The sequence below is a fragment of the Lycorma delicatula genome, chromosome 3 (assembly GCF_047948215.1).
Source record: "Lycorma delicatula isolate Av1 chromosome 3, ASM4794821v1, whole genome shotgun sequence".
In the NCBI taxonomy this organism is placed as follows: domain Eukaryota; kingdom Metazoa; phylum Arthropoda; class Insecta; order Hemiptera; family Fulgoridae; genus Lycorma; species Lycorma delicatula.
The window spans coordinates 138,533,310-138,547,985 of record NC_134457.1 but is presented as its reverse complement, the minus strand read 5'-3'; the positions used below and the strand labels follow the sequence as shown (position 1 = coordinate 138,547,985).

At 29.2% G+C, this 14,676-nt stretch overlaps 1 protein-coding gene across 3 annotated transcripts in view; it reads right to left on the bottom strand.

The window, feature by feature from the left end:
- The window catches only part of LOC142322041 (RYamide receptor-like), a 591,685-nt gene that overhangs the window by 235,073 nt on the left and 341,936 nt on the right, over nucleotides 1-14,676 (bottom strand). For all 3 annotated transcript variants that reach the window (XM_075360648.1, XM_075360649.1, XM_075360647.1), the window contains one exon: nucleotides 2,995-3,203. In XM_075360648.1, coding sequence (XP_075216763.1) covers nucleotides 2,995-3,203 — 209 coding nt within the window. The remainder of the gene's footprint in view (nucleotides 1-2,994; nucleotides 3,204-14,676) is intronic.

The window sequence follows — 14,676 nt, the reverse complement described above, 5'->3', positions numbered from 1 at the left end:
TATATATTTGGTACAGTTTACAAAATTGTAAAAATCATGCCCTTTTATTATAAAAATAAACTTAATTATTTTTTATTAAAAGAATAAAAATAATCAGCCGGTGATTATTTGTTATATGATTAAATTAGTTTTTTTATATTTTTTCCCCCCTAAGTATTAAAATGCTATATAAACAGGTATTTATATAAGAACAGTATTTCCGATACTTATTTCTCTCAAAAAATGTGATTCTTTATATTTTGAATCGTATTATTATATAACTAATACAGCTTTCAGTAATAAATATAGTATCAGTTTACAATTAATATTACTGAACTGCATTGGTATTTACTAATCCAGTTCAATATGCATTAAAATACGAATGCCATGTTAACATTAGTGTAATACAAGTAGTATTAAGTATTAATTTTGTAGTCTTATGAAAATAATATTATATTAATGCAATACTAACTATAATTATTCAATTATAATAAGTGAACTTCACATTAGATGTAACTCGTTAAAACGGATGTTATTAGAATAATATTCTAATACCCTAACACTGAACTCGGAATACAAATAGATTTTTTAAATTCAGTTCATTGTATATAATATATAATTTTTAATATATAATATATTAATATAGACAGTTATTAGTTTTTTCGATTTTTAGTTTATTCTTTAATTTCTTAATGGATAATATTCAACCCATAAGATTTAAAAAAAAAAAATATTTTATTTATTTTTTTGTACTGGACCATAAAATCTATTACTTTTACTCGCGGTGATTTATATTTTATTTATTTACATATATTTTTAAAAAACTTATTTTTATAATACCAATTTAGTTTCTAAGGCTTTATTTCTATCAATAAAAAAATAAACTTGTTTCTGATATTCATAAGTTACAATTTTCTCATTTTAACGATAAAGTAAAGTATTCTAATCTATGCCGTAGGGTGCAATCAAAAGAGACATAGATCATAAAAGAGCTTTGAAAGTAAAGCATAAAATAAAACAGACGCCGGTCGAATTGAAAACTTCCTACGATTTTGAATTCGATTAAAAAAGAAAATATAAAACCTCAAACTCCTAAATATGGAATTGAAAAATATATTCACATGGAGAGAATTTAAATAAAGCAATGAAAAAATTTAATATAAAATAAATTGGAGTTTTACTCAGTTCTCTCTCTTTTTCTCTTTAGCCTCCGGAACCACCGTAAGGCATTACCTCAGAGAATGAATGATGAATATAAATGAAGTGCAAGTCTTGTACAGAATCAGGTCGACCGTTTCTGAGAAGTGCGGTTAATTAAAACCCAACCACCAAAGAACACCGGTATCCATATCTAGTATTCAAATCCGTATAAAAGTAACTGTCTTTACTAGAATTTGAACCTTAGAACTCTCGACTACAAAATCAGCTGATTTACGATGACGAGATTTACGACTAGACCAGCCCGGTAGGCTGAATTTTTAGTCAGTTGTCCATCTTTTTACGTCTTGAATTTGTTATCCACTTGAATCTGTTATAACAAGACCAAATTTGAGTAAAATACAAACATGATATAATGTTAATTATTTGACTCAACCAAATAAATATAGTAAAAAAAAGAAGTTAAAATATGATATTTTTAAAGAAACAAAAATGGTACAAATTTCAAGTAATTTCAAACCAGAATGGTATCTTAGCTCTATAATATATAAAATAATTTTATACTTTATACTATAGAATTGTAAGCGTACTTTTATTTTTATTTTTTTTAATCTGTGCAGTCATAATTCTTTATTGTGTCAAAAAAAATCTAAACTTTGGTGTAATTTTAGATTGATCTGAAGCGTATATTGAATTATAATGATTTTTTTATTATTGCTGTACAACTTTTTAGAAAATTTATCTCATTCCTAATGGTTTTGTAATAAATTTAATTTGTATTTAATGTGAATATGAGTTAATGGTACATCTAGTTTGGAAATTTGACTCATAAAATTCCGTAATCTGTACTTAATAATATATCATAAGTAATTTTTTATCCTCTTATATTCATGTATTATACGTTAAAATAACTATGTAAAACATATTACAATAGAATTATAACAGTTTAATAATCTTGTCTTTTGTAATATAAACAAATCCATCTTAAAAAAAACTTCGTAGTTATTTAATTTTGCATCTGATGCTTGGATATATTAAAATCATGGTCATCTAGATCATGCCTACACGATTTCACTGCTTATCATTATTTTTTCTACTGTTCTATCTTTATTTCGAAGTAAGAGATACTTTTTCTAATCATTATTCTCTTACATTTATAAAAATAAGTTTTTTATTCACAAAAAATCGATTAATACTGTTTAAAAAATTATATTAATATAAAAATGATTATTTAAATTAATACAAAATCCGAAAGCTTTATGACAATATAAATCTGTTTTGTGATAATCCTTGGCCCAATTGTAACAGCACGAATTGTTTTCGTTCATGGAAATAATATAGATACGTATAAATAGGAAGTTTGTAAGTATAATTTAAAAGTTTGTATAATGCGATTTTTTTACTTTAGTAATAATTCGTACAATCCCATAACCATATAAATTTTATATTAATATGCTTTATGTAACACATTTCAACACAAACTAATTTACTTAAATTTATTTTTATAGAAACTACCCTAAAAAATAAACATTAAAATTAAAACGTTCTTATATCTCTTTTTAATAAAGGGAACAGAATATAAAGGAATATAAAATAATAAAAAATAATACATCTTTAGAAACTTGAAATTGATTTTTCATTTCTAACTATTCTTTAACTAAAATGTAGTGCAAATGACATACATCGTTTCGAATGCTTTGAATATTTAATTAGGTAAAACCGGTTGTATTATTTTGAATTTAATTTTATATATTTCTGTTAATTAGGAATAGAAACATATGTAAATTACAACATAATGCTATAATTATTATTAGCTTATTTTTAGTAGTACACACACACACACTTATATAAAGTTACCTGTCGCACTGTTTGTATCGTATATCCTCGATCTCCAGCGGCTGATAAAGTCCTGATACCAATAAGCTAGGGAAAGCTGTAACGACCGCAATTAGCCAAACTATCATGATGACAAGTTTGGCTTGTCGCTTACTTAAGCGCGGTTTCAGCGGCCACATTATTGCCATATAACGATCCATACTGATAGCTACTAATGTATACGCGCTCACCTGAAAAAAGAGCAATGTAAAATTATCGTATGTAATACAACCATTTTATTCAAGTAAATATAATTCTTAATTAGTTTTTTAAGTCATGCTTACTACTTTACATAGAGAATGTACGAATATAGACCTTGGGTACAGTAGAGTAGAAATAATTTTTTTTCTTCGCTATCTACCATGACTTTTACTCGAAAGTAATATTACAGAAAAGTACTGTATTTTGTAGTAGAAAATTAAGTTATTTTTACATAACAGGTTTTATTAGCTTTGCCTAAGGTAAGATTACTTTCATAAATTAATTGATAATTAAAATTCTCTACAATTAATTTTGATAATGAACTTAATAAATTTGTGTTACTTATTTTTATTATTACATATTGGACAAAATTACAATCAGAATGATGTTGAAATCTAATCCAAATGAGGTTAATGTTTATTGCGTGGACTTATGATCCGATCCAATCGTTAAACTGTTTTATTTCACTCACGCGAAATTTTCTTTTAATCCTTACTCGAATAAAAACCATTAAATAATGAGGTAATTATAATGAATAATGTGGTATCATAAAATTCTTAATTTCATGTTAGATATTTATAAAAGTATTAAAATTGTTTTCTAAAGGCTACGTTTTTTTTGTGAAAAATACTATTACAAATGTATATTTATTATACAAGTATAGAAATATTAATATAGGTTGAACATTAAATAAAAAAAACTATCGAAAATTTTCTTCCTTATATTACACATACAAAATAATTATCAAATATCGATTACCACTTCCCAACAAAAAAGAAAAAAAAAATCGATCTCACTTTCCAAAAAATCGATAGTCACTTAAAATGAATTTTAATGATTCACATCTTTTCCATCGATTTCATCATTTACAACTTCCAAAATTACTAACTGTAAAAAAGTCGAATATTTGTATTTTTAATTAAGTGAAGAAAAAACTGTTTCACTAAGTTTTTTTCTGTATTATGTAAAGAACCGAAACTCGGCTTGCAGCTATTAGAAATAAAAAAAAATTAATTCGTATAAAAAATAGAAAACTTTCAAAATAATAAAACTATTTTAGAAAAACTTCTATAAAAAAATAAATACTTCCTAATTTTCGATTTTTTGTGGGCAACATACTAAATAGATAAAATATTAAAAATTTTAATTTCGTTCCTACATTTGACTAAAAAAATAAAAATAAAATTTTAAGTCAAATTGAATAGTGTAATTTTTTCATTTACGTCTTTTAAAGTCTGTTTTATAGTTTTTAAATAGTTTTTGTTTCATTAAATAACAGGCCTACAATAAGCGCCGTGTGTAAGAAAAGCAATACAAAATAAACGAAAAAAAAAAATGAAATCAAACTTGACAAAAGTAAGAAAAGGAATACAAAAAAAATTATTTAAACGACTACTATCAAGCTTGAGGCAAGGCTCTGAAATGAGAATTATGAATTGTTTTTAACCTAATTATTCAAGCTATTTCGTTTTAACCCTGTCTCAGAAACGTTCATTATTAAAACCATACCAGGCTTCTATAATTACGCTGTAACAATCCATACTCAAGAATTTCCTAAAAAGATTTAAGATTTTTTGTAGACGAGTGAAATTTTTTTTCTTCAAAATAGCTTCCACTTGTTATATTTGGTGAAGAGTAAAGCTTGAACAAGTATAAAAAAGTATGTAAATTTAAATGTTAAACTTTCTTCTTTTTTATGGTCAGTTAAAAAAATTAACTGTTATTTAATATTTCCTTTTCTTTTTTTTTCTGAAGCCGGTTAAAAACCATGGTATAAATTAAAAAAGTGATAATAAAAAAAAGTAATAATTAGAAAAAAATTAAAAATATAATTTTCATAAATAAATAAAATTTTGGCTATCTTTTTATATTTGCATTTATACAATGTACGAATTTGAAATTATTTTGTAAAATAAAGTAAATTTGTAACACGTAAATTGTGTACGAATTTCTATTTTATTTTGCATACGTTTTTATTTTTTCTATCAGCTTTATTTTATGCAAAAAAAAAGTAAAGTAATGAAAGAATTTTTTAATACGAGCATATAATATAAAATGAGAAAAATGATAATATGTAAAAAAAAAAGATACAGATATAGGTTACATGGTTGAATATTATTGTTTTATACAACGTGCCACAAGTTATTATCTCTGTCCGTATAAAAGTGATTTTACTGTAAGTTGATATATATATATATATATATATATATATATATATAGGTGTAAATTACAAGTACAATCAACATTTTTACCCGGTACTATGCTAAACCCATCCATTTCCTAGGTTTGTATAGCAGTTGAAATTTGTTTATCTTTATTTACATTTTTATTTTGCCTTTCTGAGTTATCTTCTGTGTTATTTTAACAACAAATTCAATTTTTTCCCTTTCCTCGGTCTTGGAAATTAAACATGTAAAATGAAGGAAGAAGGAGGCTTACACTGTCTCAGTTGATTGGCAGACTAATTTGTTTCAAGAATTAATCCTTTCATTTTGTGATTATTAAAATATGAACTCCAATTTTTTGGTAAGCCTTGCTTTTTCATTTTTTATTGGTTTTTTTGACACTATCAGTAAACGACCATTTTAATCTTCTTTTCGTAACGTCTTCTTTTATTATTCACTTAGACAAGGCGGTGAACCACCATGAATTCCAAAATAGAACTCATTCTTCTACGTGGTGTTTGAATCAATGACCTCTTTTCACTCTCAAGATAGAGTTCTCTTTAGCTTCATATCTTAAAAATCTTCTTCTTTACCCTCAAGGATTTTTGAGAGTCCACAATTACCAAAGTAACAAAAATAATGTTAGGAAGTAGAGATATTTTATAGAAATTTGTGACAAAATATTTTCTCGTTTCTACAGCACTACTCATTATCATGAAACGTGTCTTCTTCTAAAATGCTTCCTTACCTTTAATCATTTTAACTTTTATACATACTATATATATATATATATATATATATATATATATATATATATATATATACCTCCTATCTGATTATTTATCACTACTTAGATATTTTAAATTAGTAACTGTCGTTAGTTGAAAATTTTTCTTTTTCTAACGAACACCAGCCAGTTCTTTCCATCTCCCGCAACCTTCCTAACTTCTTTTCCTATTAATTTTCAGTTTATGTTTATAATTTAAAGTCCTATTATATAGAATTCATATGTTCTATCTATCTCTAAAAGCACATGTTCAGAAAGAAACTGTGTAACATGCCTATTGAAGGGAATCCACTTAACAAGCTGCATACTTCTCACATCAGGAAAAATACCATGTGTGTAACAACTAGCGGACGACTCAGTCCACCGGAACTGCCATGAATAAGAATCCTTGGTCGTCTATTTCTTTTATGCGCACATCTGTAAGTTGACTTACCTTCTTGGTATTATAAGGTAATTGGCGCTTAGTCGCAAATATATCAATGGGCTTAATACCAGAAATAACAAGGACCGCCTCTCCAGAAACAGTCCTATAGGCACCAATTACAGAATAATTACTCCAAAATATCACCTTATGTGCCTTGAAGAACGATGTTTTGATTGCTGAAATAACTACATAACATATTCAGCTCATTCTGCGTACAATCACGCTTCTGCAGCTGAAACAGAGTATAGAGCAAACAACATTTTTTGAAAGCTTCGTTCAAAAAGATTCCTAAGGCATACTCAGACTCACTGAAAAAACAATATTCATAACCTTAAAAATAGTATCTTCCGTGTCCCTGCCCCTGAGCGAAAACCATGCTGATCATCCATCAACAACTTTCTAGAATTCAACCTATCATTATTAAGAAAATACTTCTCAAAAACCTTTCCAATAATTGACAGGATCGTTAAAAGCCGTAAGCGCTGACGGTGGGGTCCTTATCACCATCTTTAAAAAAAATTCAACACCTTTTTTCCAACAAACAGGGAAATAGTCATAAAAAATTTTAGTAAAATTACCAACAAAGCGGACAAGGAGTTCCACCGTAATTCCTTCGAAACCGAGTTGTTTATTCCTACCAGAACTACAAATAACCTGACGTACGTGTGCCTCTGTAATTTCCACAGATAAAACATCAGAGCGAAAAGCAGCAACTTCCAGATGAACTCGCAGATGATACGAGGTTTCATTAGTCACAATATCATTTGATAATAAATTATTCAATAAAATATTAAAATTTCAGGTTTATCAGAAACATCTTATTGGGTTGAGAGAGCCAACAAAAGAGCATTTTCCTTGCACTTATGCTCTAGGATTTTACACACTACACCCCAAGGATCCTATAAAAGATCTACAAAATCCTTTTTAGATTTTGTACAGCTGAAGAATAAATCTTTAATCTCTAAAATCCATTTGTATAGTTCTGAGTATTTTTAGTATCATAAATCAGTTAACATTATCAAAGACCTTCTTAGGATCAGTAAGAGCTGTCATGAACTATTTAATCCCAATAAATTGTACGAAAGAAAATATAGAGATTAGAAGGTGATAAATTTGGAATATTTACTACAGAATAACTTGGTTATTCGATTCCGTATATTTTTAAGATTACGCCTGTCTACAACTTGTGAGCAACTTGCATTTGCTGATAACGTATTGAAACCGATTGGAGGTTATTCCAGCAAATGAGATTTGCAAGACTACAAAGGAAGTTAATCAAATAAATTTACGTTCAACACCATAAAATTTACAATGATATGAATAAATAAATACTGTTATGGGATGTTTTGACCAATTCAAGGCATTCATAAGCTAGGTTTTATAATTAGAACAAAATATACAAGGGTTGTCCCAAAAGTAATGCACTGTACGCATGCGCGCAAAAATTAAGACACGGAAAGACTCGTGGCAACCGGAAATACGTAGCCGTAAGTTTCTGAAACAGACCGTTTAAGTTGCTCGGGGTTACTCAGTGGTTAACTATGTCAGTGTAGTCCAAAAACGTGGCAGAAATGAACATACATAATGAAATACGACTTACAAACAATTGCTCTAGATACGTGATTTTGAACTGAAATCACAAACTAGTGTTTGGAGGATTCAACACTTTCCAAGACCAAAGAAATATTGTTGCATGCAGTCAAATGTGAAGCAAATGATGATTTTCGCTTAGAATAAAGAGTGTATTATTACTACGGACAGAGTTCTAAACGGTGCTGTTGTAAGTTTTACTTACTACAGAAAATTCATTCGGATGGTTTTCAGATCGGAAGTTATGATCTGATTCCAGAAAATATCGACAGTGGTGTGTCTATTTTTCATGACAATGCGCGCCCAGATATTGCGAGTTCTGTCGTTGATATTTTCGTAGATTACGCTTGGAAAACGAGTCATCATCCACCATACAACCCTGATTTGAGTCTGCCGAACTTCTATCTCTTTCTAAAGCTGAATGATACTCCAAACAATTCGTTTTAGCAGTTTGAAAGAGTTATCAGCTTCTATGACCCAGGAATTCGAAACCTCATCAAAGATCGTCTCCTGATAGAAATCCAAAAACTGCAAGATCGTTGGCGAACGTGTATTGCACAGAATATATTATAATCTTGTATAAAATTATTTATTGAAGATATTCTGAAGAACTCTATACTTGATTTGATGTAAAAATAAATTTTCTTTGAATCCTGATGAATTGTGCATTATTTTTGTGAAAACATTTGTATGTACAGCAGAAAAACTATTTGGATATAATTTTGTACAAAAAGTGATATTTAAATTACATTTGCAGGTAATTTTCACTTGAGTGATATATTTGTACAGGTAATTATTAGAGCCCATTATTAAGGCAGAAGAGAGTAGGGTTTAAATTTTTTACGTTGAGTACACTACCGTGTACTCAACCTGGTCTTGAACCAGAAGCGATTATGGTATAACCAATTCTGATAGGGTAATTTTCATTAGTTACAGTAGGATTTTATGTTATTTATTACACGTATTTCGAATTTAAATTAAGAATAGAGGAGAAATAAAGGAGCTTGAAACGTAATTTAAATCGTCCGGAAGTAATGTATTCGAATACAAGATTACGTTTGAAAAACAGTTTAAAAAAATTTTTATTGAAAATCTAAACACTAAAATGCCCATTTCGATTTGTAAACAGTCATCATTAATAGATTACACAAAAAAATTAAAATATGAATATAAATGAAAAATTAAAAAATTAAGAAAAATCGAGAAATAATAATCATAATAAACAAAATTGATTGAAAAGTAAGCAGTACTTATAAAACATTGTAAAATATGTTTTTAGGGGCTTTCGACTCATACACAAAACAAAAAGTAAAAAAAAAGTACAAATAGCTGTTGCCGTTCTGGGCAATCTCAATATAAAGTGAAAATTTAGTTTAAAACCAGCTGTAATTTAATTCAGACTGCCCACCATAGCTTATATACTTATACACGTCTCTTGTATAGATTGAATTAATAAAACTTGTCTTAAGAAATATAAAGACGGTACAAACCGTAAACCAATGAACAAAATTTTAAGAGAAAAGATAACAATTTAATGTTAATGATGAAAAACAAAGAGATTTTAAATTCAAAAAAGCCATTGGATATTGCCCCCTACCATAGCCCAACAAAGAAGCTACCGTATAACTACTGATGAAGTATGTTTCCCAACTATCCGATTCCTACTTACGTGTACATTTATTAAAGCTATCGTTTCTGATAAATTAATTTTTTCACCGCTTTCCAGACAGTGTCAGATTACTGCCGATTTCTCTGGAGTTCCTTATTTATAATAAGCCAAGTGCTCTTTAATTATAGTTTCAATATTTTTTTTCTGGCTAATGACCATAGCTGTTGAAGCCCGCTCTTTCGTAATAAATCTTCCTTTTAGTTTGCTCGATGTGTCCAAAATTGCAATCATTGTCTTTCCAAACCAGTTTATCAATATTCTTGCTCTTTAACGTGTTTACTTTTATCTTTAGCGTTTTCTAGGACAGGAGGTAATTTCGTAGGCTTAGCTACAGTAATGTAAAGGTTAAGATTTTTTAAATTCTTTTTTACTTTGTAATTATTCGGTGAACAATACGCGACTAGAATCTAAATCAAACGTCATCCGTTTTGCTCTATAAACCATCGCAATTCATATTCTAGAAAGTAATATATCTGTAAAATGTTGAAAATGTAATTAAAGCTCCCTCTGGATTTATTCATATTTTTTTGTTTATGTAACGAATTTTAGATTTTTTTTGGTTACAGGCTGATGGATTTATCAATAAAAAGCTTAAATGGCTTATTATTTCTAGGATAAAAATTTTTCAACAACGAGATATTTATGGTATACTACACGCGAGAGAGGTCTTGCAATTAGCATCTCCCCCTATAGCAATAGCCCCCCCCCCCAATTTCAATAGCTGAAGCTACCACGTTATGTGAGAATTTCCTAATCTAGTTTACTTGTAGATATAAAATTTTAATCAAATTTTACTGGATATAAAAGTTGTAATCGAAAGATTTATTGATGGATTGCATTTATTATGAAAGTGTAATTTTAACATAATAAAAAATAAGCACTAAATGTTTGTATAGTAGACAAGTTATTAGTATTAGATGAAAGAATTAAAAAAATTATTTTTTTTAAATTCCATTAATATGAAAACCTACGTTTTTATATTAATGGAAATACATTTTGAGAATTTGAAAGCTCAATAATTTTACACTTTTGAGAATAAATGTTCTTAAATGTTAGTTCGTGTAAATATTAACACGGATGAAAGACGTTGCCAAGGGTTTTCTACAGAGGAGACGACAAAATTGTTTCTTTCTGCTTGAATTATAAGTAATAGAGTCCCTTTTCTATCGTAAGAGTAAGTAAAAGGAACTGTTAAGCAGGTTTCACACTTATCTTTAATCAATAACAAGAGACTTTTCTTGTTAAAAGGAACAAGTTTAAAATAATAAATACTCTTTGTGAGATCATGAATTAAATTCAGCTGGTATTTTACATTTCCTGCAGTTTAAAAAACACCAACCAACATACTTTGAAAATTTTTTTTTGTTGTAGTTCAGGAGTTAATGAACAGGATTTTCAGCATTTAAATTATTTCAGATTGGGAGTTTTATATGATTAAAAATATTTTTAAGATATAATTACATCGAGGATCAATCTCCCTTATGTAACATGACTTTTATTTTTTATTAAAGAAAAGAAACAAAAATTCTTTAAACCAAACATATTAAATAGTATTCAGAATAAGATTAATACAAACACAGAAATAAATTAACATTTAAATGAGATTGATAAAGATATTTTAATTTTTTTTAAGATTACAAAATGTCTGATGATTATTTCTAATGATGTTCCTAAGTAAATGTTATCGTAATATTTAAAATAATATTCCGACCAGACACGGCATTATTTTATACGGTAGCAAGTCAATTCCACCGTGGTAATGATCATACCTGTTAATGCTCGCTCTATCATAAAAAAGAAAAACTAAAAAAATAGCTAATAAAACTATTCAGTCAAAATTTTATATACCGTTATTTTTAAGCTAGTTGTACAAAAGTAACTTGTAATAATTAAAAAAGTAAATAACTTACAAAAATCTTTGATATAACATTAAATACAGCATAATTTCAAGTTTCATTTACAAATGTTCAATTTAGCTAGATGTCTGTACCTCCTAGCTATAGTTATGCTATCTTTTGTAAACGGTAGATGTCCCATCTTTAATCAATTACCTTTCAAATCCTATGAAGCAGTCTTCATGCTATAGGTAGCAAATGTTTGTTATCCAGCTCGTCGAAATTTCCTGAAAGGGGAGGAACAAACACTCTGTCTCTAACGTAACCCCATACAGAGAAGTCCATTGGAGTTAAATTAGGCGATCGTGGTTGCCAGAATATTGTACCACCGCGTATAATCCAAGTCGGCAATTTGTTATTGAGGTATGCGACAGCTGCACAACGGTATTGTGGTGGCGCGTCATCTTGCTGGAAAATTAATTCTGCGCATATCCTGTTGTAATTTCAGGCATATCCAGGTACGATATGCCAATTAAGGTTGATTCGGCAAAGAAGAAAAGATTGTGAATTTTGTGACTGCTTACATCTCAAAAAAACATTTACCTTAGGCGAGTCTCGTGCATATTCGATAGTGTGACGTGGATTTCGTCCACGTTGAATTCACGAACATTATGTCGATTCACCTTACTGCTCGTATGGAAGGTTGCTGCGAAACTGAACACAATTTTATTACGATAATTACTTCAATCTCAATTTTGTTTAACATGTTTACACAAGTCTCAGTTTGTTTTTTTTGTCATCTTTATTCAAAGCTGTATCGGTTGTAATCTGTAGAGTTTAAATGACAGTATATTACGCAATATCCTTCATACTGTAACCCTAGCAATATTCCATTTTAAGCGCGTCCCGTTGATTTACTTGGACTACAAATGAATGTCTGCCGTACTTGTCCGATTACCACTTCAGAAACAGAACGACTACCCTGACCAGGCGTTCTATGTGATATACTTTTTTTTTCGTTTAACCTCCGAGTCCACAGTTAAGCATTACTTCAGAGGATGAGATGAATGATATACATAGATTCAATAAACATAACCCAATACATAATCTGTTATTGTAGCATGTAGTAAGAGACTGCCTTTGAGGAGGTTGCTTGTGATATTTAGTCCTGAATTGTCTCCTAATGGTAGTAGCTGATTAGGATTCATGAAATCATAACCAACACTGAGCACACTCTGCACCGGTATACGACTCATGATGCTGATGAAATTACTCATTCCCGCGTGCCACCTAGTGAGAATGTCAAAAACTAATGGTGTTAGGTGGGGATTAAACTTGAAAATATTCACTATTCAGTGATGTATCAAACAATTATACAAGTTATTTACTTCTTCATTATTAAGGTTACTTTTATAACTGACTAGAAATACTATATATATATATATATATATATATATATATATATATATATAGAGCAGTATTGTTTTGCTGTCGCTGTTAAATCGCTGATTTTATCATTTTCATAATTTTCACTCAACCCTAATTACCACAGGATCAAAAAAAAAAACATTTGATAATTAAAGAAAACAAAGTTTTCTCAACTTTTTCTAACCTAAGATCTGGTTTCATCTTTATTTTGATTTTTTATATTATTTTCACATCTATTCTGTTATCTCTCAGAATCTTTACAGGAAGAAAAATTATAAAAGTATTTCTCTAACTAAGCTTTTCCAATCTTTCTTTAAAACAGCTGTGAAATCTTGACTCAGGCCTCTTTATCTCAAAGACGTTGTTTTTTATTATTACAAAAGAACTGAATGTAGAATCAATAACTTTTGCGAGTATTTTTCTCTAGTGTTGGTAAATTTTTTCCTTGCCTATGTTCATTTAAATGTGTAGTGTTTAGGGTGAAAAAATAAACTTCAATGCAATTTTAATCGGTAGCAAAGAAAACTACAGCTGCTTTTTTTCCAAGAAAATGTGGCTCCCTGCATTTTCATATAGCAATGATGGAGGCGCCTTCCTTGGTAAAATATTCCGGAGGTAAACTAGTACCCCGTTCGGATCTCCGGGTGGGGACTACTAAAAAAGGGGTCACCAGAAATTTAAAAAATAACATTCTACGAGTCGGAGCGTGGAATGTTAGAAGTTTAAAAATGGTTGGTAGGCTAGAAAATTTAAAAAGGGAAATGGATAGGATAAATGTGGATGTAGTAGGAAATAGTGAGGTTCGGTGAGAAGAGGAAGGCGACTTTTGGTCAGGTGATTTCAGAATAATTAACTCAGCTTCAAATAATGGGCAGGCAGGAGTAGGTTTAATAATGAACAAGAAGATAGGGAAGAGAGTAGAGTATTTCAAAACGCATAGCGATAGAATCATTGTAATAAGGATAAAATCAAAACCTAAATCGACAACGATTGTTAACGTCTATATGCCTACAAGCGCTCATGATGATGATGAGGTAGAGTGTGTATATGAAGAGATTGATGAAGCAATTAAACACGTAAAAGGAGATGAAAATTTAATAATAGTTGGAGATTGGAATGCAAGCATTGGAAAAGGCAAGGAAGGAAATATAGTGGGTGAATACGGGCTGGGCAAAAGGAATGAAAGAAGGGACCGACTTATAGAGTTTTGCAAGAAGTATAATTTAGTAATTGTCAACACCCAATTTAAAAATCATAATAGAAGAATATACACTTGGAAAAAGCCAGGCGATACTGCAAGGTATCAGATAGATCATGGTTAAGCAAAGATTTAGAAATCAACTCGTTGACTGCAAAACTTACCCTGGAGCAGACATTGATAGCGACCATAATTTAGTGATAATGAAATGTAGATTGGGGTTTAAAAACCTGAAGAAAAAGTGTCAGATGAATCGGTGGAATTTAGAGAAGCTTGAGGAAAAGGAGGTAAAGAAGATTTTTGAGGAGGACATCGCAAGAGGTCTGAGTAAAAAAGATAAGGTAGAAAATGTAGAAGAAGAATGCGA